Source organism: Alternaria incomplexa, assembly GCF_024043165.1.
Source record: "Alternaria incomplexa strain BMP 0042 chromosome Unknown scaffold_1, whole genome shotgun sequence".
Lineage (NCBI taxonomy): Eukaryota > Fungi > Ascomycota > Dothideomycetes > Pleosporales > Pleosporaceae > Alternaria > Alternaria incomplexa.
In genome coordinates this window covers 968807-993147 of record NW_026249850.1, presented here as the reverse complement: position 1 = coordinate 993147, position 24341 = coordinate 968807, and the positions used below count along the sequence as shown (strand labels likewise).

At 52.5% G+C, this 24341-nt stretch overlaps 8 protein-coding genes across 8 annotated transcripts; 4 read left to right on the top strand and 4 right to left on the bottom strand.

Annotated features, from left to right (window-relative positions):
- Positions 1-4192: 4192 nt before the first annotated feature.
- Positions 4193-5309, bottom strand: J4E90_000348 (uncharacterized protein; the record flags this gene model as incomplete). The annotated part of the gene is made up of 3 exons (XM_051429944.1): positions 4193-4755; positions 4805-5241; positions 5296-5309. The coding sequence occupies 3 exons, from the start codon at positions 5307-5309 to the stop codon at positions 4193-4195; spliced, it is 1014 nt and encodes a 337-aa protein (XP_051295431.1).
- A 990-nt stretch (positions 5310-6299) lies between these two features.
- Positions 6300-9418, bottom strand: MCD4 (Glycosyl phosphatidyl inositol anchor synthesis; the record flags this gene model as incomplete). Its single annotated transcript, XM_051429943.1, has 4 exons — positions 6300-7347; positions 7395-7582; positions 7632-9202; positions 9250-9418. The coding sequence occupies 4 exons, from the start codon at positions 9416-9418 to the stop codon at positions 6300-6302; spliced, it is 2976 nt and encodes a 991-aa protein (XP_051295430.1).
- A 411-nt stretch (positions 9419-9829) lies between these two features.
- GDI1 (Rab GDP dissociation inhibitor alpha) lies at positions 9830-11595 on the bottom strand (the record flags this gene model as incomplete). The annotated part of the gene is made up of 8 exons (XM_051429942.1): positions 9830-9921; positions 9971-10228; positions 10280-10831; positions 10886-11225; positions 11277-11304; positions 11355-11414; positions 11466-11490; positions 11550-11595. 8 exons carry the CDS (start codon positions 11593-11595, stop codon positions 9830-9832), a joined length of 1401 nt encoding a protein of 466 aa, XP_051295429.1.
- A 466-nt stretch (positions 11596-12061) lies between these two features.
- MRPL4 (54S ribosomal protein L4 mitochondrial) lies at positions 12062-12942 on the bottom strand (the record flags this gene model as incomplete). The annotated part of the gene is made up of 3 exons (XM_051429941.1): positions 12062-12187; positions 12237-12544; positions 12597-12942. The coding sequence occupies 3 exons, from the start codon at positions 12940-12942 to the stop codon at positions 12062-12064; spliced, it is 780 nt and encodes a 259-aa protein (XP_051295428.1).
- Positions 12943-13613: 671 nt separating this feature from the next.
- Positions 13614-14034, top strand: J4E90_000344 (uncharacterized protein; the record flags this gene model as incomplete). The annotated part of the gene is made up of 2 exons (XM_051429940.1): positions 13614-13671; positions 13721-14034. The coding sequence occupies 2 exons, from the start codon at positions 13614-13616 to the stop codon at positions 14032-14034; spliced, it is 372 nt and encodes a 123-aa protein (XP_051295427.1).
- Positions 14035-16056: 2022 nt separating this feature from the next.
- J4E90_000343 (uncharacterized protein) lies at positions 16057-17358 on the top strand (the record flags this gene model as incomplete). Its single annotated transcript, XM_051429939.1, has 4 exons — positions 16057-16136; positions 16191-16257; positions 16305-16388; positions 16438-17358. 4 exons carry the CDS (start codon positions 16057-16059, stop codon positions 17356-17358), a joined length of 1152 nt encoding a protein of 383 aa, XP_051295426.1.
- A 690-nt stretch (positions 17359-18048) lies between these two features.
- On the top strand, positions 18049-20425 carry J4E90_000342 (uncharacterized protein; the record flags this gene model as incomplete). The annotated part of the gene is made up of 4 exons (XM_051429938.1): positions 18049-18138; positions 18236-19443; positions 19499-20161; positions 20212-20425. 4 exons carry the CDS (start codon positions 18049-18051, stop codon positions 20423-20425), a joined length of 2175 nt encoding a protein of 724 aa, XP_051295425.1.
- Positions 20426-22904: 2479 nt separating this feature from the next.
- Positions 22905-23962, top strand: J4E90_000341 (uncharacterized protein; the record flags this gene model as incomplete). Its single annotated transcript, XM_051429937.1, has 2 exons — positions 22905-23100; positions 23151-23962. 2 exons carry the CDS (start codon positions 22905-22907, stop codon positions 23960-23962), a joined length of 1008 nt encoding a protein of 335 aa, XP_051295424.1.
- Between the last annotated feature and the right edge of the window lie 379 nt (positions 23963-24341).

Here is a 24341-nt window from a genome sequence, read left to right as displayed (position 1 = left end):
GTTGAGATCACTCATGTAGTCTTCTCGCTCGCATATCTCGGCGTAATCACGCGCTAGGTTGTAGCATGTCGATTGTCGTTTGGAGTCTTCAGGGGTGGTGTGAGAGCAACCCGCAAGCGCAACACCATAGACCAAAGCATTCACTGAAGGGCCATCGCGAACAGTTGACTCTGCCATGAACCTGTCTTTGTTTATGAACGGAAAGGAATAGTATGCGGATGTGAAGTAGCGATTCTGCAGCGAACTTAGATCGGTCGGAGATATATCTTCTTCTGGGCCGCTCTGGGACACTCTTTGAGGCTGACTGAGAAGCAAATCATCCATTGGTTCGAGCGCCGCCAGCGGCTGATTCATCCAGTCGAATGTCATATGTGATTCCATGTCTTCTGCAAAAGAAGAGAATAAATCAACGTCCGGAACAGGTGAACCATTTGCAACGACTGCATTCGCCTCTCTGGCACTATCCAGGTCCATCGGAGTGCTAGCAGCCGTATGCTCTAAGATAGGAGCAGGTTGCGCCTGAGGTGTGGTCTTCGTGGAGAGATCTTGCGCGGTAAGAGCAAGCTGAGCCTCCGTCCTGGCCAGCCGTTCCTGAAGCTGTTTGAGCTGATCGTCGCGTGTGCGACGCGAGTGCACTTGATAACCACACGGTTGTTTGAGACGATCGCAGCGTCTGCATTTTGGAAGCGCGCGATCGCATCGGACTTTGCGCTCCCTGCAAATCCCACAAGCGTACTGTGCTGTCGAAGCCATCGTGTTGAACCTGCTTATTTGAGTGATAAAGTCTGGTGGTCGGAGACTAGAGCATTGGATGAGAGCGCAAGGATGTGCTAAGCCCTGCTGGGCTAGTGTGTAGCTGTAGCGCATTTCCCTATCAGGCAAGTCGTCGAAAACTGTCGATTGCGGGTGTCTAGAGAGTTACTACAGGCCGCCTAAACGAACCCCCAGGGTCACTCGCGGCGAGGCAAGACACCGCATCACTCTGACGACTATATTATCTTTTTGATTGCTTTGGACGCCTGGAAAAATTAACGTAGGCTCCCAAATGCTTGTGGCACAGAGGCACGTTACTGCCGCTGCCGTGTGACGTTGGCCGCCATGTCTGCAACACGCGTTTGTCCACACCAGCTTGTCGAAAGCATGCGATAACTATCAAGTTCATTTTTAGATGTCTTCGCGGAGGTTGTCTTCCTTCTTCCATGGAACTCGACATCGAGATCTTTGGAAGTACAGATCAGAGCTGAGCGTCTGAGTGATGTGGTGACACCGCCTGACTCATTTTAAGGCAGAAGCAGCGATGAAGCAGGTAGGTGATGTGAAATTTTTAACGTAATTATTTAAAGAGCGGAGTCCGCGACGGCGAGAGCATCTAGATAGCGCTTGTATGTTTGTAGATGTCGAGAGCAAAGCGCTAAGCCATAGGTTTCTGAATCTTCTGTTTTGAGAGGAGCAGATCATGGTACTCTACCCATGCTGTTTTGGTAGTTTAGAAAGAAAGAGTTGATCGTATGAGATAACAAGACAACAGTGAACAGTAAACATTGCATCCTTTTCCCTGCGCCCTGCAAAACTGTTCAAAGGTCACTGCGACAGATCCCACTCGAACATGCGTTGTGACATCGGTGCGACCCTCAGCACTCAAGCGTATGCAGATGTCCAGGCTGTACAGTTTGTTTCGCATTTGAAGACCGCAGGGCGCAGGCGAGCCATAGCGTTGCTCAGGTTCAGTTTTGCTGCCTTCTCGAACATATCCTGTTTGTTGGGTTCTTTTAGTGCAACAGGACATCAAATTTCGAACAAAGAGGAGCGGAAGGATCATACGTTATGCCCAAGCTTGGTTCTTTGTAAAGAGGATAAACAAAGGCGGGAGGTGACTACGGTAGTCGATTTTGTCCTTTTCGAAGAGGAGAACCCATAAGGTGCGGCGCACCGTGTTTTGAGGAAAGCACTTCGAGCACTAAGGTGTAGAGAAGGTAGGAAGAGAGAAACCAGTGGAGCCTTTATAATGGTCCGCGACAAACATCTCAATACGTGCCAACAAGGCTGTTTTGAGACTCCATATCCTCTTCCAACCACGCTTTTTCTTCCGAACAGCCATCCAGGTCAGATGCGTTGATTTTAGAGACTCTTCCTAAACAGCCGAGTAGACTTTGAAATAATGCGAAGTTGAGTCTTTGGAAGACATAAGACTTTTTCCACCATGTTTTGAACAATTCTGTCCGATACTACGGTGCATGCAGCGCTGCACTCGGCATTTCGAAGTACGAAAAGCAAAGACGACAAAGAGACATGCGAAGGTTTGCCAGTAATTTTGGTGATGGGAATTTGACGAACATTTTCTTTTTTAGAAAAAAAAACGAGAGGCAGAACATAACCCGAATTTGGCGTACATTTGGTAAATCGGAAGAGATCGTAGAGGAAGTAACGAGACAAGAAGATCAAAGTTCGGAAGAGCTTTTACACTGCCTCTCAAACGCGGTATGCATACCGAGATGGCGCTGGAAGTTCAGTGCGTCAACTTCTCTGCTCTTTCTCCCAACATGTTCGTCACAACTGTGCCTTTTTTGTGTGTAGCACGCTCTAAGTCCAGCCAGCGCAACACCAACGATCTCCATGACATCTGCCAGTAGTCATTTCTGATGCTTCTTCTGAAAATGTGTTTGAGAAGAAGGAAGACCAACGAATTGTGGTCGACGGTTCTGGGTACATTGGTATACTCCCGTCTTTCTCGGATCAGAGAGAGGAAAGAGGAAGAGAGCCACCATAGCATGAACATCGATTCGTTTGATTTGGAGAAAGACAGCACAATCATTTTTGCGGATTGCAGCACTTTTGGTGTTTTAAAAAGAAAGTGTGGTCTAGGAAGTAAGGTTCAAAGGTGCAGAAGAGTGGACTTTATACCCATCTCTCATAACAGCGCCGCGCCGAAAGAATGGTAGAGCGTACATGCTACCAGGGAAGTCATCCAAAGTAAGTCAAACTCTTTTGGACCATTCCAAGACCCAGAATTCCACCGCCGCCCACATGAATAGAGCATGTTCATGTTTTGGAACACCCGAAAAACATCTTGAGGTATGCGGACAATTTGATTTTCGCCAATCTCGAAGATCGCAACATCAACAGTTCTGCAATCTCTTTCTGGACTCATGTGCCATACGCCATGTGGATTTCAATCTTTTCAGAGAAGAGAAAGAGAGGAAGGAGCAGAATCCCACATACAACTCTGTCATGATTCTTTTGGAAAAGGAGGAGCAGACAGAACACATGCTCAGCTTCCCTGGTGTTTTTGGAGTGCCACACCCAGACTGAGATAATGAAGGAGAAGAGAGGAAGCCGCAGAGGTAGATCTTTTATACACAGACACACTGTTGCCAAGCCGCTACACCTGATTTCCGCAAAGAAGCTGAGCGAGTGCATGTACACATCGGGTTCGTTCCTTCCATAATGCGGACCAGAGGGTGTAAACTGCGAGCGTATCACCATGTTTCTAGCGAACGGTGTTTTGGACGCATGCAATCCAGTCAACCAAGATTTTGAAAACCTGAAAACCTCCCACTGCATCCAAGCGAGAAATCGAACACCCTGGAGCCTACGTTGACGTTGGATCACTCACTTTGCATCGATGCAGGCTGCAGACCCAAAATCTTCAGTCATGTTCTCAATTACTACTTCAAAAGAAGCGACAACTATACTAAATGTACGCCGCGAGCTACATGCAGGAGGCTACCCAATTCCCAAAACGCCGCCATTTACCATAAATGCTCGGGTATGATGCAGAAGAAGAACCACACCCCAATTTGCCCCCAATCCCTTCCCTTCCCCGCATCATGCAACACATCAAGGAAATTCGTTCAATCAAGAGTATTAAGTACAAGTTTCATCAAGCAGCCGGGCCGGGAACAGCAGGGCCATCACCACCAAGACAGAGATCCGAGATAGATCCGGGTGGAGGTGGGGCAGGTCTCGTAGGCGGCTGAGGCGGAGGCCGTGGAGGGAGCGGCGGGGGAGGCCCCGAAGAGCGCCCGGGCTTCCTTTTGACGAACGAATGCAATTGGCTCAAGCTGTCGCTCGCACTTCGAAACTGCTCATAGGCTTGCTGGATTTCTGCCAGTTTCGCCAGCCTCTCTTGTTCGGTCAACTTTCTCGGACTACAGACTGTCAGCACACCTCCAGCTCACACTCCTCAAGAGATCTAATGGTACCGCGGTGGGGTTCCTGTTCCGCCATTGGGAACACCGCCGTTGGGGTGCGGTTGGAACTCCATCTCGCGCTTCATCATCTCAAGCGTTGAGGGGAAGTATGGCTCGACGCCGTAGGTCTTGAGGTAGCTGGCCGTCTTCTCGATGCGCTTGATCTCGCGCTTGACGTCCCAGCCCTCGCCCTCGCCGAAGCGGCGCTGCACGACATCGACCATGGTCTCGTCGAGTCTGTTGTAGAAGTCGCGGCGGGCTGCTATGTCGCCGGCGTCAGCACTGTCGATGCCGCCGTGGGAGTTGAGGTTGCCGCCGAGCTTCAGGATGAGGTCGAAGGCGTAGCGCGGGCCGGACGGGAGGAGGGTCAGGCGCTGGATGTCGGGCAGGAACTTCAGCATGGCCGAGGCAAAGTGTGACGAGGAGATGGAGTCGTTGAGGTCGTCCTGCAGGCGGTGCAGGTCGAAGTTGACGATGGTGATCTTGCGGTCGAGCTGGGCGTTGAGTGTGGGCGCAGCGTCGGCGGTGGTCGTGTCCATGATCTTAGCAATTGAGGCAGGAACATCTGGGCAGGTCAGTACAAAGTGGTGCAGCGAGCAGTGCAGGCGGCTTACCTGGTCGCAGTCCGCGCTTGTCGATCCAGTTGTGCACCTCGGCGCGCTGCTGCTCGAGCTGGTCGACCCAGTTCTGCATGTCGGCGAGCTGGCTCTCGAGCTGCTCAATCTTCTCCGTGTAGGGCTGGACGGCCTGGTTGAAGGCAGCGGTAATGAGGTCGGGCATGCCGAGCCCCATGGGGGCGCTGCTGCCGGTCGGGGGCACCTGCTGGGAGCGGATGGGCATGTTGTTGTGGGTTGGGGGAGCACTCTGCGCGTACGTCGGCTCTTGGGGTTGCTGCTGGCGGGGATACATGTCCGGCTCCTCGGTAGGGGAAAAGGGCTGGCTGTGGTGGGACTCCTTACGGCTCGACTCGGGGCGCTTATCTGTGTAATCGTCGAATGACTGCGAGCGCGGGTTCTCACTGTTGTCGACGTAAGAATTGGCTCGGGACCGACTATGCAAAGTTAGTGCGCGTCACCAGATGCAGCGCGTAGCAGGTCCGACTTACCGTTTGAAGAACATTATGCGAAAAGAAGAGTCTGCAGCGAAGGGTGAAGGCCGGCGGTGTTATAAGCTGGCAGTTTAGAGGAAGCGAGATTGCGCCTGAAGATACGAATAAAGAATGGTTGGGCGTGTGGGAATTAGGCTTTCGATTCGCAGGAAAAGTGCGAGGTTGAACGACGGGCTGCTGTTGGCGGCGGTGGTTGGGGCGGGCCCCTGGTTCCAAGACACGATAACACGACTATCGATGATGCGCTGCGTTGCACACACACACACACGGCGCGTTGCACAAGACAGACTATATGTCTTTTGCGGAGCGATGGAGGTAAACAATGCGCCGCAGACGGTAGCGGAGGTAATAATGCGCCGAACGGATGTTGTTGACGAGCGTAGGCTTTGTATAGTCGTGCGTTGGGTAGGACCATTCTCGCATGCCGCCCAGCGCAGCATCCGCAGGCCCCGCTAGTTTGTGGAGCCGAGCCTTCCCAGCCGCCCGTCCCCAGCCACATCACTCCTCTCGAGACCGCTTCGAGCCTGCCGTCCGCCCATCTCGCCTGATAACGAGACAGCACGGTGATGCTCCTTCAAGCGACCTCGCTTTCCCCACGCGGCTGCCGTCGCTTCCAGAGCATCACGACCGCTTCAGGCACTTGCACAGCGCATTGTTGCCCAGCAACCCCAGCTCATCTCGGAAGCATGCATCTTCCTAGCTCTAGTCAACGTGCTTTCCTGCGTGTTTGGTACGGCGCCTCTAGCAATCCTACCGTTGCCGTAGTGAACCATACTTTTCGACCATTGCTTCCCCTATCCCAACGACCCCATCCAAAGGAAAACTGGACAGCCAGCTCTGCAGAACTGACAAGAGTACATTGCCTTAACAATTCTCAGACTGATGTTTGTATAGTAATGTCGACTTCAGCGCACTTGTTCAGCTTTGCCCTTGTATGAGGTGAACATACGCTCGCATACAAAACTAATTTTAAACGCACTACAAACTACTCCATACACCAACTACTCTACCTTCTCGCTAGCCTTTCCGTTGACGGTCCCATTCCCCTGCGTTTTCTTGCTACCGTCAAACTCTACTCCACGAATAGTCCACTCGCTGTAAATCTCGAGTCCGCTAACAAACACACCCAACAAGCTCGCAATAACAAAGTGACTGATCGTCGTTCCAATCTCCAGCCAGCTCCCCTCGTCCTTGACCATGTAGAAGAAGCTCAGTGTCATAACATCACTGACCGCCATCACCACCATGAACAATGCTGACGGCGCAACACCTAGACGGCGGTTGAGCAGACCGAAATTGGCCGAGAGAGCCGCAAATGGCACCATGAGCTTGAGCATGAGAAGTGCGCCTTGAGAGAAGGGATCGAAAATGGGGACCAGGCGGTAGACGGCATCGAGCGAGAAGGACGACACCGAAGCGATGTTTGATGCGCTGAAAAAGGCCGACTGGATGAAGAAGATAAAGAAGAGGGCTATGCGGGCGTCGGCTAGGGTCAATGTTCTGTACTCCCCCTTTTGGAGCGAGTCGAAGCGATCGGATGCAGCGTTCATGGTAGGCTTGGCCGGATCCGATGTAATGGCTGCAGTCGATGGGTTGGTCGTGTTATGCAGGTACACCTGGTGCTCGAGGCGCATCCAGCTGAACAGACACATGCAGAAGGCGAAGTAGAATAGCCCTTCGTACGAGATCGAGAGGATGATGAATGTCGGTGCGAACTGCAGGAAGATGACTACGAGACGGTGGACGTAGTGTGTGTTCGGGTAGAGACCATGCAGTTGAGGGACGACGAGTGAGGCCAACAGCGTTGCTCGTGTCACTGTCAAAACGCCGAATGGTATGCCTACGCGCGCTTGGAGGTATCCGCTGCTGCTTTTCGTGACAATCATGGACAGCACTACGAGACCGAGCTGGACGCCCAGTATAATACGAGAGTTGTTGTTGAGTTCATGCTTGGCGAGTTCGGCTTCGGATTTGCCGTCTTCGAGAATGCTCTTCTCAAAGAGCAGGTAAAGCGCGCCGATGACAAACATTAATGCGCCTCCAAGAAGACTGCATGTCGTTAGTTTCAGGTCGATACTGTCAAGCGGCGCACTTACATCAGGCGAGTGTCCTCTGCCTTGTTGGCTGGTAGTAATGTGAAAGCACTCATGCCTACGCAAGACAGAACCCAAGTGGCGACTGTTGCCATGTTCTTCTTCACAAACTCCTGTCCATAGACTGCTGGCCACAATGTTGCAACCAGGTAGCATACGGTGTAGATTTCCCTGACGAAGTAGCTTTGGACCTATCTCTGAGTTAGTACCATCGTGTCTTTCTGTGCATGGCCTACGTACCAAAGCCTCAAGGAGACCGAAAAAGCCCAAAGTCGCAAAGACAAGCTTTGCAACATCGGCGCCTGAGTTCAAATGACCAAACAGAACCTTGCTGCCCTTGACAAGCGACAGCCTCTGCGCAAAGACTTCCTCCCAAAACAAGACAGGGAAAACGGCGTATGCGTAGTAGACGATCGGTGATTCCTGTTTGAAGAATACTCCACAGAGCGCAACAAACACAGAAGAGAACACCACCATACTGGCCGCTGTTCTTTGTGCTGGCACATGTTCGGTGAGCACATGCAAGTCAATGACGGTCGTAATAGCGAACACGATCCATCCGACATAGCCAGCAGTCACCAGCGTCCGGAGGAAGAGCCAATCGTACGTCTGCAAGTACCGCAATCCTTCGAGACCAAGGTCGATGAGCTCGTAAGTCTCACGGATAGCTTCTCCATCGTTGCCCTTGTCGATGAAGGCTTGTATTTCCGCAATGCGATGTTCGACAGAATGTGCCTCGTCACCAAGGCCAGAAAACGGCTTGTAGTGGAGTTGTGTCGACTTCTTGATATCCTCTTTGACGTGATACATTTCCAGTATTTCCTTAGCGTTGGCAAGAAGAGCCTCAGCCTTGGCTTTAGGGTCTTTGTCAAGATAAGAGAGCGGCAAGACTCCGACAGAGTTGGTGGGGAAGTCCAGACCGACCAGGTACGCCATCAATGCCGCGACGTCGGCTTGGTCAACGTCGTGTCGTTCGACCTCGTCCAAGTTCCAGTCAGAAGAAAACTCGGTGTGGCCTTTAGCAAGGCCTGATACGTTCTTCAATGGGGCTGCAACACCAGCACCCCATGCAATCAAAGGTGTGCGCGTATTGTCTGGATGTCCGTCTCCATGGCTTCCCCAGTCGCTCATTCCGTGGTCCGCTGTGAATACAAAGGACGTCTTGTCATCGTTGTAGAACTCTTCAATCAGCTCCGTGATCTCCTGAACTCCACGGTCCACGATCTGAATGTTGTGCAAGTATTGCCACGAGTATGGTCGGTGCGCATGGCCTGTAGTGTCGATTCCAAGCAAGTGGAGGAAGAAGACGTTCTTCTCCTGCCTCAATTCTGCGTCCAGTGTCGCGTTCGTTTTGGCGTCCGCAAAGAGCTTCTTGACGCGCTCGAATACCCATTCGTCCAACACCCAGGCGTCTTTGGAGGAATCCTCTTCTTCAGCACCATAGCAGTATGCGTCGACTCTCCCAGGTACAGCGCCCGCCTCAAACATGGGAAGAATGTCGGGACTGCCCCAGCTCCATGTATGCCGGCTTCGATTGAAGACGCTGTCAAAGTTGACTGGGTTCAGCTTCCACCCGGTCGTGACCGCGGAGACATCCTCGTATAAACCTGCGATGAGCGCAACATGTCCGGGGCGCGATTCGGTGGGGACGCGTGTATGGGAGACGCCAAAGGTGCCATGTTCTAGGACGCGAGAGCGAAGGTACGGGGCGAGAGGTCGCGGGTCGCTGGTGTTGTCTGCGAGAGGGGTCGGAGGATTGGGGTCAGGGTTAGGAAACGATTGGAATGCCTTGTCTGCGCGGAGTCCGTCGCCTGTAATACTGTCAGTGTTGAATGGAGGCCCATTTGACGCGACTCACCAACAAAAAGCACTAAACGTTTTGCGGGAGCTTCCTGTGTCTCCACGCGGTGCTCGCGCATGCCATGGACAATCGGACTTGTGAAATGTATGCTGAATATTGTATAGATGTACACCAGATGGAACACTACTGCTACCAGCAGGAACCTATAGCGACCGAATTGCGCCATGGTAAAGGAGTGTGGGAACAGCAATGCGCTTCGAGGACACGTTTTGTGGACGCGTTGCAGTACTCAGATGGTTGCGGAGCCATGGAGGTATCCCTGCCAAGATCTACCATCGGCATAGGCACAGGCACAACATCACGACTCAATACGCTACAAATGGATGCAGCTTTGACTTGTTATCCACCTTGATCTGGGCTGGACTGACGCGTTCGTTGAGACGCGCGTGGTGGTCGAATTAGAAGGGACCAATCTCGGCGCCCAAATAGGAAATACCGAGCTCGAGCTCCGCAGCATCACGCATTCACACATGTTGAGAATGAAAGTCATTGTAGAAGCCAAGTCTTTACCGATTACCAAACGATATACCTAAAAGACCGTTGATGCTTGTATCATCCGTCCCCTCGTGGAGCCCGTCTATTCCTCAACATTGAAGTTCGCGCCCTCTCTCAGACCCTCGACAACCAGCTCGTGGCCCTCGGCCCGCTGGTAAATGTCCTTGATGTCATCTGCCATATGTCAGTATTTCGTGCACCATTTCAGACATCGGGAACATACCAGTCGTTGTCTCAAAGTGGCTGGTGGCGTCGTAGCTCTTCGACATGAAGATGTTGTCCTTGGCACCGCTCTCAATTGGCTCGTAGAGTGGGATAGCTGGGCCCATGAACTTCTCCTCGATCTTTCCGAGACGGTCAAGACCGGGCTGGAGCTCAAGGTGGTGGTTGCTGTCGCCCTCAGCGATGGTGGAGACAATGGCGATGTAGTAGCCCTTGGGGCAGACGTTGTGTGCAGACGAGACGACAGCGATGTAGATGTCTAGTGGAAATTGTCAGCAAGGGTTCTGTGGGCACACGGGTGTATACGTACCGTGCTTGCGTCCGACCTGAGACTGAGGAATGATCAGTTGCAGTGAGTCGGCATCGGCTGTGTTGGGGATGGGGTGGTTCAGAATGCAAATGGCCTTGAGCAAATGTCCAGTAACACGCGCCTTGCCGGGGAAGTATGAGGGGTCGGCGAGGATCTTTCCTGCCTTGGTCTCAAACTTCATGCCCTCGCCAGCGTCGTCCTTCTCCTTCATGGTGGCCTTGATACCCACAACCTTGTCGCCTTCGTAGAGGAACTCGTCGACGTCGGTGTTCAGCATGTAGGTACCACCGTAGATAGCGGAGAGACGAGCGAAACCCTGAGGAAGCTCTCCCAAACCGTAGAGCGGGTAGATGTAAGGCGATTTTCCGTAGCGTGCCATGGAGTTGACGTAGAGCCTGATGCGCTGGACGGCTTCATTTGCTTGCCCCTTCTGTGTGATGTAGTCGTCGGTGGGGTACAAGGCCATGGAGTGACCGATGAAATCGCGAGTGGTAGCCTCAAGGCCGAACTTGTCGTATACGTCCTTCATGGTGCAGTTCTGGATATCGATGCCTGCGTCAGATGTCAGTCACCATTTTCTATTCCTTCTCACTTGAGCATCCGTACCCTTGTGTGACGCTGGGTCATCCGCGTTGTAAGCGCCAACCCACTCGAGGAAGTTCCTCGCGCGACGCTTCTCGAAGAGACCCATGAGAGGTGATCGCAGCGCCTCGCCGGCATCTGAGGGGACCTTTGCGACGGTTGCCTTGGCGCCGTTGCCCTGTTGTACGTAGCTGCCGGCGATCTGCTTGAACTCGAGGTATTTGGTGACGTCGGTGGAAACGAGAATGTTGGTGAGTTCACCGTTGGACATGAGCAGCTTGGGGACGAGGTCGATGTTCCAGTCGTTGACGCGGCCGTACTTCTTCCATGGCTCGCCCTCGGTCTGGCCGTATCGCTTGAAGAGCTGGACATCGGGTTAGCATGTGTTGAACTGTCAGGCATGGTGTAGACTTACTGCTTCGATGTTCAGCGATGCTGCCTCACTGCTTCCTGTTAGCTCTCGCCCCTCAGAGTACCTGTTCAGATAACATACCCGCCGTAGTGGTCGTTGCGGTCGATGTGGAGCACCTTCTTGCCCTTGACACTAAGGACTCTGCAAGCATGTCAGTATGGACTCGGAAGCTGGCACGCGTCCGTGTGTTACCCTGAAAGTACACATTCCGTGAGACCTGGAGATAGTTAGCTTCCGCGACGGCAGCGTTACGTAGGTGGGGTAAGGGCAACCCACCTGTTCCCAGGACCACTACGTCGTATTCGGGGGCAATCTCGTCCATGGCTGTCAGATGTCGGGTGCAGAATAAGAAAGTTGAGGATTGCGGTAGAGGGTGTCCGCTAAGAAGGCGCGTGGACAGGCGGTGTTAGCCCTAGGCGGTGTGATGGATGTGGGGTTGTAGCTCTCTCTGGGAAGCGCCTCGCCAATCTGGTCGACCTCCAGGGCTGTTTATGCTCGCATTACTTTCATAACTCGTCGCGGTTAGCATACGCTTGACTAGTGCACTTCATTGATTTCATGACTGATTGTGATACACGCGATATGCTACAGAGGCCGCCCTGGCCACCCTAATCTATACGGCATCCTCACTGCACTAGCAGTGCTCCCCGTTCGCCATCCCATATGCGATGCGTTTATGATCGTAGTCACATTTATACGATGTCCGTACCGTTGCAAAAGTTTCAACAGGTACATTCCTCGCCGGGTAACTACCCAGGCGCATATGCCACCTGCGCCCATGATTCTCATTATGCGTGATTCACCTTCTCCTTCGGTTGCACTTCGGGTTCTGGAAGTACTTTGTCTTTCGAGGGCTCTTCGATGGTTTGCTCGGCCGGAGTCTCGTACGGCGTCTCGTCTGCTTCTACGGGTTCCTACAAATTGGTCAGCATGTGGATAGCCATCCTGAGAAGTTGTACGTACATATGGTGTTTGAGTGTACTGTGGACCGTCTGTCCTCGACAAGTCGATATCTGGATCGCTCTGCGCTAGCACGTAGGCTTCCTGGTATGCCTGGTGTCGCTCGGCCAATGTGTCGAGAATCGCCTTCATCGTCTCCTGCACCGTTTTGTCTCGCTCCTCATTTTCGAAGTCGCCGTAGCCCGCGTCCAGACGCTTTCGCTCAAGCTTTTCGGTCGCAAGACGATTCCGCTCCTTCACGCATACCCACCACAGCTGGTGCAGGGTGTCCCAGTCTCGACTGCGCAGCTCGCCAACAGTCCACGACCTTCCTGTTCCTCTGTCAGTTACCCGCTTCCCGTCACGGAACCAATGGCAGCCTACCATGTTTCTGCTCTTCTACTGGTGTCTGCAGGAGCTGCTGGTCCTTGAAGAAATCCCACAGGCCGTGGTCGGGTGTGCCAGTCACTTCCTGCTCGATCTTGACGGGCTTGGGCAACCGCTGCTTTGCGAAATCTTTCTCCTTGACCGACAATGTTTGTCTAGGACGCAGACCGGTAGCTCTGACAGCGGAATTGCCTCTGTCCCTGTTGTTGTCTCTTTTCCATCGGGCGGGTGATGTGGAGAAGCGCGCGCATTGGACCGACGGCACCAGGAAAGACAGCACCGTGTCCTGCTGCACGAGTGCGAGATTGGGCCGTAGTAATCGTGAGGAGTGTATCGTAGCCATGTCGTCGGTGTGGGCTGTGCTTGCCGATGCTGGTGGGCGCAGCCGGGTTACATTCAAAGTTGCAGGAAACTGCGACCGGGGTAGGCCGCTAGCGCATGCCATCAGCCATCAGCCCTAATCAAACCCACCTAGGCACCGTCCTCCCGTATAAAGAGAAGCCACCCCGCGCTCCTCTTCCTCTCGTCACCAAACTTCGCGCTCATCACCCAGTGCTGGGCGCCTTCAGATAGTTTCCAATTTCACTTGACGATTTCTTCGATTTCACCAGCGGGTACCAGGACCCGCCCTTTAACATCCCGAAATGCAGTATTCAATCTTCTCCATGCGATTCGTTCCAAGCGAACTCGCCCGCCTGTACTGGCAGCCACAGCAACTCCGTCTCGTCGCCAAACCACCCTGGAAGTCAGTCAATTAATTGGGAGTTTGCACTCTCCTACTCGACCGCCGATAATAACAGTGCTCTGTTCGATACCCCTTCACTTCTATCTTCCACTTCCTCGTCCGCCGCCTTGACAGGTGGCCTACTTGCACCGGACCCTTCTTTCCATACCACTCCGGACTGGGACCTCTTCCCCCATTCTGACTCACAATATCTTGGCGATGGCACGCAACTGCTTCCTGGCGGGCCTACTTCACTTTCGATCGCGGAAGACAACATGAACATGCTTACCATGCCGCCTGGCATGGGCAATATCAACACTATGAACACATCTGCGCTGATGGCCAGAGGTAAAGACCACGCCACGCTTCTCAATTCTCCAGTAACTAATCTACGTAGATTACTCTCAGTCTGGTTCTTCCTCGACAAGTCACAAGGATCAGAGCTCATCACCTCCTGAGCAAATCTCGTCGTCCAAACTGTCATCTACAAAGAACAGCCCCAAGGACTCAGAACCCTCCTGCCGAGTTGAGAAGCGAAAGGCAAACACCCTTGCTGCTCGTCGCTACCGCCAAAAGCGCGTCGATCAAATGAGTACCCTCGAGACCGAACTTAAGGAAGTCAAAGCCGAGAGAGACGACCTTAAAGTCCGCAACGCCAGGTTGGAGGGAGAAGTCGAGACGCTTCGTGCCCTGATCCGTTCTCAGAAGTAACCCTGCATCGGTCTGTCAGCATGTGGTGGCCTAATCTTTCCTGTTTCATCATCTAGAGAGGCCTCCTTTCAGACGATGTCGGACAATGGGTCGGATCATGGTACGCCTGTTCAGAGCGATATTCAGATCGGCAAAATAGGGTTTAATCTCAGAGGTTGTAGGGTTCTGGTGGTGTACACTCACTGTCAATCTCGTCAAATGATGATTTCAATATCTGTTCTACATATGACTCTATGTTGCACTGTCCTCAGTTTATACTAATGTTTGCATTCATCTTCCGCGACAATCACTTTGGCTCATAATGAGCAAGAGCCTATATCTACACCAATTGAGCCCTTGAAGACGTCCATCAACCTCACAATGAGTCGAAGTGAGCAACACCCTCGACGATGTCCTACATCAACAACACCATCATCTGCCCTATCGTACTCGCTTTGGAGACCTAACCGGACGTTCCGTCGCCAAAACCCCGTACGCCCTTTCCGCTGAACGCAAGCCTGAGGCTTGCAGCTGCGGTGCCTTAGTCCAAAGTGTGGTCCCCGGATGATGTTCACAGCCCCACTTAGAGCCACCCGATGGTCCAATCATAGCGCGTAGCGGTGAGTCATTCTCACTCAGGATGTGTCCGAATCCTTGGCTTGTCTTACGGCTGCTTTCTCCCTCAACAACGACTCATTGGCGCCGCCAGCCACCTCCAAACTCAACTTGCGCATCGGTGTAAGCGGCCTTCAGATGCCGACCTTCGTGTAGCGCTCGGCAGTCGTCACCCCGCAGATGTTTGAGAGCACCCCCCGCTGCAACTCCAACGAACATCAGACTGTGATCACAGGAAAGTGCTACTGACTGTGTTGCAGCGGTGGGCTCTACACCTCTTCTACCGGGGTTTGACGTTTCCTACGATCCCTTGTTTCGAGGCCGGCCTTCTGTACCGCCTCAATCAGGTACACCATTCTATCTTGCCTTGCGACGTCGTTTTCCATCCTCATCCCGGCTTACCGGGAGACTGCCGACTTCATTGCAACTTCATGTTTCCTATCTTCCCTTCAAGTACCCACAATCCAGGGTGTGTCGTTACAGTATTTGATCGGCAATCTTTTGAGGGCGGTCTAGGCTCAATATGCACGATCCCATCGAGTTCTCCTAACCAGCACGATGCCCGAGCATTTCAATTCGTAGACTACGTAACAGCATCCGAATGCGACATCGTCGTTCGTCTATCGCCTCAGGCCCTCGTTGTTGAGTAACGCGTGCAACAAGCGTTTCAGCCTCAGGGTCTCTGACACTCACGTCACAACGCCCACCCGGCTAAAAGTGGGTCTGATGGAAGCTCTGCTGCCGAGCCCATCACATCATGCAAGCCTTTAGCTACCCGAATCTAGCCACATGGCCGCTGTCTCTTCTCCTTTCACGGTTAGTACCTGTTTTGGACTTAGCGCGCATGACTTCCGTAGCCCAGCATAGAGATAGCGTCTCTATCCTGATCGTACCACATGCGCCAAGATCACGACGCAGCCCCATTTTGTTCCTTCATAGCATGCCATTGTGGATTCCTGTGGATTCCTGTGGATTCTTCAAGGCTACGGGCCGATCATATGGCTGCCCGATGTTATACAACGGTTTCTAAGCCTTGCATCATTCGCTAGCTGCGAACTTTCTCGATGCCATAGACCAATCGCATTCTCCAGACATGTACTATGGTTCACTTCGCGTCGAGCCATCCGGTCGCTTCTCTCGCATGATCGCCACAGCTGGGATAGTAATGCTTGTTCACACGCGTAAGGAGCGCCACACGGCCTATGGGACACTCCCTCCCGCTTGTGCAGAATCTGGGGAATCCTCAGGTTTGCATTTTGTATCCGTCCTCATAACCGAACGCTCAGGCCCGACTCACTTTGTTCATGTTCATGTTTGTTCATACATCCGTTTTCTTCTCTTGCTGTCCGGGCGCATTGTTGCACACGTCGAATCGTTCAATCGAGCCTAGATACTTTCCTTGTTGTGCTTCACGCGCAGCCATTCAACATGTACTTCCGGCCGGGATATGTGGTGGTGATTGTTGGGGCGATACTCACGACGATGTCGACCGTCATCGTAGCGTTGCGGTAGGACTAATTGGCGTTGATGTGATACGGCAACAGGCTGACGTCCTCGAACAGATACTATTGCAGATGGTTTTTGATGGGAACTGTCAGTGCTAGCGATCACCTCATGTTTGTGGCTCTTGTAAGTCTGAGCCTCGTCTCCTCGACGATAAAGCTAATGAGATTCAGGTAGTTACATGGGGCAACTTCGTGGTGAACTTCTATCAAGATGAGACCAGCGCCCATACTCGTCCAAGCTATCTATTCAATCCAGTGAGAGAGACCAAAGTTCAGCCAACAACAATGTCTAACATCCATCCAGGAGAAGCGGCCCCTGATCGAGCCGCAAGTCCGTGGCAATCTCATATCATGGTGGGTCTACCGCTTGACCTACACCATCGGGCTGGGCTTCGTCAAGCTCAGTATCCTCTTCTTCTACCGCGCCATCGCCGCAAACCGCACGTTCCGCAAGCTCGTTTATGCTACGATCGCTTTCGTCTGCATGTACACGTTTGCTGCAAGCATGGCATCTACCTTCCAATGCGAGAACCCATCAGACGCTTGGTCGACAACCAACTACTTCGCTCAGTTCGATCGCAACCCGAACGCCCACCGAAAGCCAGTCAAATGCTTCGACCCCATCAAGCTATGGGTATTCTCCTCGGCATCCAACCTGATAACCGACATCATCATCCTCATGCTTCCCCTTCCAACACTTCTCAGTCTTCGCATAGCTATGACCAAACGTCTAGCACTCATCGGCATCTTCTCAGTTGGCATCATGGCTATAACCGCATCGTCCGTACGCATGTGGGTCATGATGCTATGGGCTGAGTCGCCCTCCAACTCTGCGCGCTTTGGAAACGACCTACTCCTGTGGGGTCAGGTTGAGACCAACAGCGGCATAATCTCTGCATCTATACCATTCCTGCGTCTCTTGTTTCGCAGTACTCAAAAGGAAGAACGAAGCGCAACGCCAGTAAAGGTCAACAGAGTGCCATCGCGGCCTGTCCAGATCGATGCCTTTAGCCAGCACAAAGCGCTCGATATGGGTGAATGGCCGCTCCAGGACGTCAAGAGAGCCAGTGAGCAGGACAATTGCTTCATCACAATACACGAAGAGACAATGCGTACTAGAGGTTCTGCTTGGGGGCCCTTCATCACCATACCGGAAAGCCTGAGCTCAGCTAGCAGGGGCGAGACGTTGCTAGAGCCACAACAGCATCCGCACATGACGGTCTGAGGAGCTCAGGGGTGCCTTCTTGTATTTGTAACGATAATGATAATCTGCCTTTAATGAAGTTCATATTTCTTTCCCTCAAGAATGTAAGCAACTCGTAATAGCTGTGTCACTTGTGACCTGCACAGACTGCGCTGGTCTCATGAACACAAATGTCGCGTTCTGTATGCACATTGGCAGCTGCAGGAAGACATTCGTCACGGCCGACTGCGGCCATGTCTAACATCGGGTGTTGCATGAGGGGTGCAGGATGACATGGGTTTAACGATGCCGCCTTGCCATTTGAGGCTAACACCGGGCGGCGCTATCCACCTGGGCGTCAGCGGCGATCTCATGCGGCTGTCCAGAGAGCGATGGAGAGGTCACGTAGACGCCCGCGTTATACTCGACCGCTTTCACCGTCGTGCTCGCAGCTGCAAGTCCGTTGTTCATCGCAGCACACCAATCGCACCTGTGGATCTCCCCCACATCTCGGCTTAAGTAGCAGGCCCTTGTTTACCCACCTGCACCGTGGCTTCCTCACGCCTTACCAAGCTATTCCTCGCCGCTGTCGCTCTCTTCATCGCAACATCCGCCATCCTGGCTTCAATCCGACTCGGCGGCCGCGTACCATCTATACTGCAATACGTCAAACCCTCGCCTCTACGGCATCCCCTCTACACACAACCGTTTAGGCCACTCACCAACTCCACCATGGCTCCCTCGCAATACAAGACACCGCCGCAGTTGCCGCCCAAGTTCACGGCTACCAAGGAGAGCTTGGTGAATGATGCAAAGCGACTGGTATGTGCAGCTCCGTGATTCCAAAGCTTCCGCTTGCAATTGCTCTTGCCAACCCCGCCGGAGGGGTACTTCAACCAAATGCTGACGCTTGCCCCAGATCGACAGGTCACGAGGTGTCCAAGATGCCATTGTCCGCGACGTGAAGCCCGAGAGCGCCAACTTCGCAAACGTACTCCTTCCCATCGCCCGCGATGACAACAAGATGGCCATCGAATCGCATATCCTCGGCTTCTACAACGCCGTGTCGACAAGCAAGGAGCTCCGCGATGCGTCCAGCGAGGTGGAGCAGATGCTCGACGACTTTGGTATTGAGTCGTCTATGCGCGAGGACGTCTTCAACCTCATCGATGCGGTACTGAAGAAGGGCGAGGACCTAGACCCGGAGTCCCGACGGCTGCTCGAGAAGGACCACAAGTCGTTCATTAGAAATGGTCTGAATCTTCCCGCGGGCCCCAAGAGGGATCGTTTCAAGGAGATCAAGCAGCGTCTGAGTCAGATCAGCATTGCTTTCCAGAAGAACCTTAACGAGGAAAGCGGAGGATTGTGGTTTACACCCGAGGAGCTACACGGTGTGCCAGAAGATGTCCTCTCAGGACTCAAGAAGGGAGAGGGTGAATTCGACGGCAAGCTGTTCCTGACCTTCAAGTACCCCGACCTCTTCCCGACGCTCAAGTACGCGACGAACCCGGAGACGCGCATGAAGGTCTTTGTCGAGAACGAGAACAAGTGTAACGATAATGTACCTCTGTTCAGGGAGGCCATCCTCCTTCGTGACGAAGCCGCCCGCCTTCTCGGCTACGACAACCACGCGCAATTCCGGATAGAAGATAAGATGGCAAAGACTACCAAGACCGTCGACGACTTCCTCGGTGACCTTCGCACTCGGCTTGCACCAGGCGGCAAGAAAGAGATTGAGAAGCTGATGGCATTGAAAGAGCAAGATGTGAAGGAAAATGGACTTACCGGCCCGCTGACCAAAGACTACTACCTCTGGGACAATCGGTACTACGATCGTCTGTTGCTAGAGAAGGACTATCAGTTGGACCACCAAGTCATTGCCGAATACTTCCCTCTGCAGACGACTATCCAAGGCATGTTGAAGATCTTTGAAGAGCTTTTTGGTCTGGTCTTCGTTGAGATCGTTGGCGAGGAAGACAGGGCTGCCCTTGCTGATGGCGGTAAGGGTTCCGATATTGTCTGGCATGAGGAGGTGCAGATCTTTAGCGTTTGGGATGACAAGGGCGAGGGCGAGGGCTTTGTCGGCTACCTCTACCTCGATCTGTTCCCTCGGGACGGCAAGTACGGGTAAGTAAAGCCGCTGTACAACCTGCACATGAGATGAATACTGACTTGTTGGTAGACATGCCGCCAACTTCAACCTCCAGCCTGGTTACATAGACGAGAACGGCAAGCGACGATACCCCGCAACGGCACTAGTCTGCAACTTCTCGAAGCCAACAAAGAAGAAGCCCTCGCTACTGAAGCACGATGAAGTCGTTACCCTCTTCCACGAGCTTGGACACGGTATTCATGACTTGGTATCGCGGACAACCTACTCTCGCTTCCACGGCACCAACACTGTTCGTGACTTTGTTGAGGCACCATCTCAGATGCTGGAGAACTGGTGCTGGACACCGTCGCAACTACGCTCTCTATCACACCACTACTCTCACATCTCTGCCGACTACGAGAAGGCATATCTAGAGTCTTCAGGCGCCGACAAGAAGCCAGCGGAGCAGATCCCCCAGTCACTCGTTGCAAAGTTGATCTCAACCAAGCATGTCAACGACGCCCTATTCAACTTGAGACAGTTGCATTTCGGCACTTTTGACATGGCTGTTCACGAGCCAGCCAGCCATGAGGAGCTTGAGAAGATGGATATTACTGAGAAGTACAACTCTTTGAGGCACGAGATCAGTCAGCTGAAGGGACCTGAGTCGTTGGAGGGTGACAAGAAGGGTGACTGGCACTGGGGTAACGGACAGGCTACGTTTGGCCACTTGATCGGTGGTTATGACGCTGGGTAAGTCACGTTCGATCACTTTACCAAACTTCACTTGCTGACCATCACAGCTACTACGGCTACCTCTCATCTCAGGTCTACTCCACAGACATGTTCTACACTGTCTTCAAGAAGGATCCCATGAACCCCACCGAAGGCCGTCGCTACCGGCATACGGTTCTCGAGCGTGGTGGTTCCAAGGAGGAGATGGATATTCTTGAGGAGTTCCTTGGTCGCAAGCCCCAAACCGAAGCTTTCTACAAGGAGTTGGGCATCTCGCAGTAGAGGCGCGAGAATGTGCGAGTTTCAGAAGATTACGTTAACAGGAGTGGACGACAGAGGTCAGGAATCATCGGCAACGAAGACCGCATTGGACGTGAAGGCTGGTCAAACGAGGATCTAGATATCGATGCGTGGGGGGCTCATTGGAAAGATGCGACTCCTATTGCTGAATGGAATGCAACGAAGGCGAGATGGTTCAGGAGGCGCGTGTTTGCCGCTGGGGGATACGTGGATACGGGACGTCCTTGGATTGGACCCAGATGAGGGTTTGTCAAAGATAACATCGCATCATGAGCCAACGCATTGTTAGCGGAGGTATAGTGGTCTTTCCGCTGAACTATTGTCCATCCATCTGAACTTTTAAGCATACTTGAATCACTCCAACCTCCATCATCCAATCTCAATTATCCAAAAACGCCCCTACTGTAGTCTTCTCGTACACCAGAAAACATGCCCAAGATCCCACGACCCTCTCTCTCCTCCATCTCCTCCTCTTTCACTTCCTGCTGCTACCTCCAGAAACCATGCGCCGTCCGCGACTGCCGTAATACTATCAGATGGAGGCCAGATGCGCAAAATCGCGGTGGATATCTGTGCAAGAGACATATGAAAGAGCTTAGGAAGGTTGCGGCGGTCATTATTGATGATTGGCTTGTTGAGCAGATGTTGGGCGATGGGATTTTTGCTGGGAGGGGGGTGGCGTGGTGGTAGTTTCATGGCTATGCCCGCTTGCTTGTGAGATGAAATGGCATTCTGAGAAGGGGGAATGATGGTATTCCAGTCTGTCAATTATACCACGTGTGAGCTTTAGTAGGTCACATCTGCATCGCGATTTATGTAGTGTTATTCAGCAGCGTTGTGACGGCTCTTTAATACCAACACTCTCGTCAAAGCAAAAGATAAGCCAATACTGCTAAGAACGCAATATCTGAGGATTGTCTTTACTATGAAAGTCACGGAACATCACCGAGAGAGCCTATGTGGTTATCGTTTGACGCGTAGCTGCAGGTGCTGGTGGGCCACCACAACGCTAGCGTTATCGCGGAATTGCGTCCGCATTGCCCGCAATACCGATAAGACGCGTCAAGCACGTCTCGCCAACCTCCCCGACGTAACACCGAACTGAGGCGCCGCTTCCAACACGTAGATTATGAACTCAACGGCGTTCGACTTGACGACTCGTCTTGACGCGTCTAAATCGAGCGTGGCAAGCTTCAGGGGATCTGCGCATAGTACATCGGCTCATCGACTACTCGTCTCGCACCACCCGGGCATGCGCCATGGCCACCGTGACATGTAAGGTACCAGATACACATGTCTGATTTTGGAGTCAGGTACACCATCACGGCATAGTTCCGCCTACATCTACGACAGGCGTCGGGATGGCTGCAGAATCCTCTTCCTTTGCCGTTCCCCGCAGAACCGGCTCCTCGACTTCGCATAACCCACCTCCATGATTGGACGAGATAGGACATAACATGCGGAACGTGGAAGAAAGGCTCTGGGATCAATGACACACATTCATCATGCGGCACCTCCGCTAATAGAAATACACGGCGCAAAGATAAGCATATCTTGACAGGCCTGCCACTGCTTCCTCATTTGGTTACAGTCGATTCACCAGTCCAGGTTGTTCGGATTGGTTCCGCGCATCAAAGATTATGATTCTATTGAACACGCGACGTGAGCGCTTCCTCTTCATCCTATCAGACGAACCGTTTGCTGCGCTGTACAGGACGAGCGAATGAGAAAATCAACATGAGTTCTCGAAAAGATGTTGATGGCAAAGAAAATGAATCCATGGCTTTGGATTTACAACGGACCATGTCTGGGAAGCATGACCAGACGCAAGTTTCTCACCAGAAGCTCGAAGTAAGTTATTGCGAGACCGTCGACACTGCTTTACTTAACAAGCAGTAGCAAAACTTCAATGTCTTCTCCCTTATCTCTACGGCGACTTCTTTGATCGCAACATGGGAAGCGCTTGGGTCTACAATGGCTACCGGCCTCATATCTGGAGGCCCAGTGTCTCTGGTATATGGATACCTACGTTCGTCTTCCAATCTGCTGGCTTGAATCGGTCTCTGATACAGATACGACAGTCGCGATCATAGGGACATTGGCAACAGCGTTGTCTCTTTCAGAATTGGCCTCCATGTGAGTCGAGAGCTCCTCTGTGGATTGTAAACTCATCTGACCACCGTTTTTTGTTAGGTACCCATCGGCTGGAGGCCAGTACTACTTCGTCGTCCAACTTGCTCCCAAGAAATTCAGAGCAGCATGGGGATATGCCTCGGGATGGATCTGCATATTCGCCTGGCAGACCTTCACTGCGGCTGCCCCTTTCCTCGGCGCAACGATGATTCAAGGTCTCGTCGTACTCAACTACCCGAGCTACTCGTATGAGAGGTGGCACGGAACGTTGATATATTGTGCCTTCCTTGGGCTTGCAGCACTTGTCAATGTCTTCGCTATCAGAATCATGCCTCTGATTTTGCATGCGACATTCGCGCTGCACGTCGGATTCTGGGCCGTGCTGATCATTGTCATCTGTGTTATATCACCCAGCAAAAATTCTGCGGAATTCGTCTTCACCACTTTTATCAACGATTCGGGATGGAGTAGTGACGGCGTAGCTTTCAGCATTGGTTTGCTGAGTAGCACATATGTGCTTGCGGGTTCGTCACGCCCATTTTCAACGATTGTACAAAACTGACGATACGACCAGGATACGATAGCGCGACCCATCTCACCGAAGAGATCAAAGATCCCGAACGCAACGTTCCGCGAGCCATGCTGGCATCAATCATCATCAACGGGGCACTAGGATTCGGGTTCCTGCTCGTCATCCTGTTTTATATGGGCGACATCACCGAAGCGATGGAAACGACAACCGGATACCCCATCATCGAGATCTTCTATAAGATCAGTCGCAACAAGGCAGCAGCATCAGCCATGACCTGCGCCCTCATCGTCATAGCGGCATTGGCAACAGTACCTCTTCTTCTGACAGCATCTCGAATGCTCTGGTCTTTCGCCCAGGACGCTGGACTACCTTGCTCGAAAACGCTATCCCGTGTTGACAGCAAACATCATGTGCCTCTACCAGCGATAGCGGTCACCAGCGTCTTTCTCATTTTGATCGGCCTCCTGAACATCGGTTCCACTACTGCTTTCAACGCTATCGTATCACTCGGCACAGTCGGTCTGTACATCTCATACTTGATGCCAATATTGCTCATATTTTACCGGCGGATCGCTCGTCCAACGACACTACCATACGGTCCCTTTAGGCTCGGGAAGCTGGGTGTGGGTGTCAACCTTGTCTCCATTCTTTACACTGTCTATGTGTCTATCTTCCTTCTTTTTCCGCCATATCAACCTGTCACGGCTCAGAACATGAACTATGCGCCCGTCGTACTGGGAGGCGTTCTGGTATTGAGTGCTGTGTGGTGGTTTGTCAAAGGGAAAAGGCAGTTCGTTGGGCCGGTGCTGGACACGATTGAAGGCCGGCCTGCACTGAATGATGCAAGAGTTTAAAGGCGACGCTATCCCCATCAAGTGTCGTCGAGATTGTTAGACTTGAATTGTAGGAAACGAACGGGGCAGCGTCAATTTATAGACTGAGTGATATACTCGTGTAGCGACAACGCCCATCTATTAACGCCCCAAACGGGAGCGGCTACTTTGAGAAGTTGAAAGATGTGCAGAGAAATGGAACTTTACGTACGATTCCACACGAAAAAGCTCGCCGTTCTATTAGAATTAGATACTACGGCTCTTTGCACTTACGAACATTGCTGGGACTGCTCGCGCGTGCTGTTGGCAAGGCCTAGGCCATCATCGAAGGTCCCAGGATCGACCGAGGTACAGTTCTACGCCACAACATTGGCCGCCTAACGATTTGACCTTGACCACC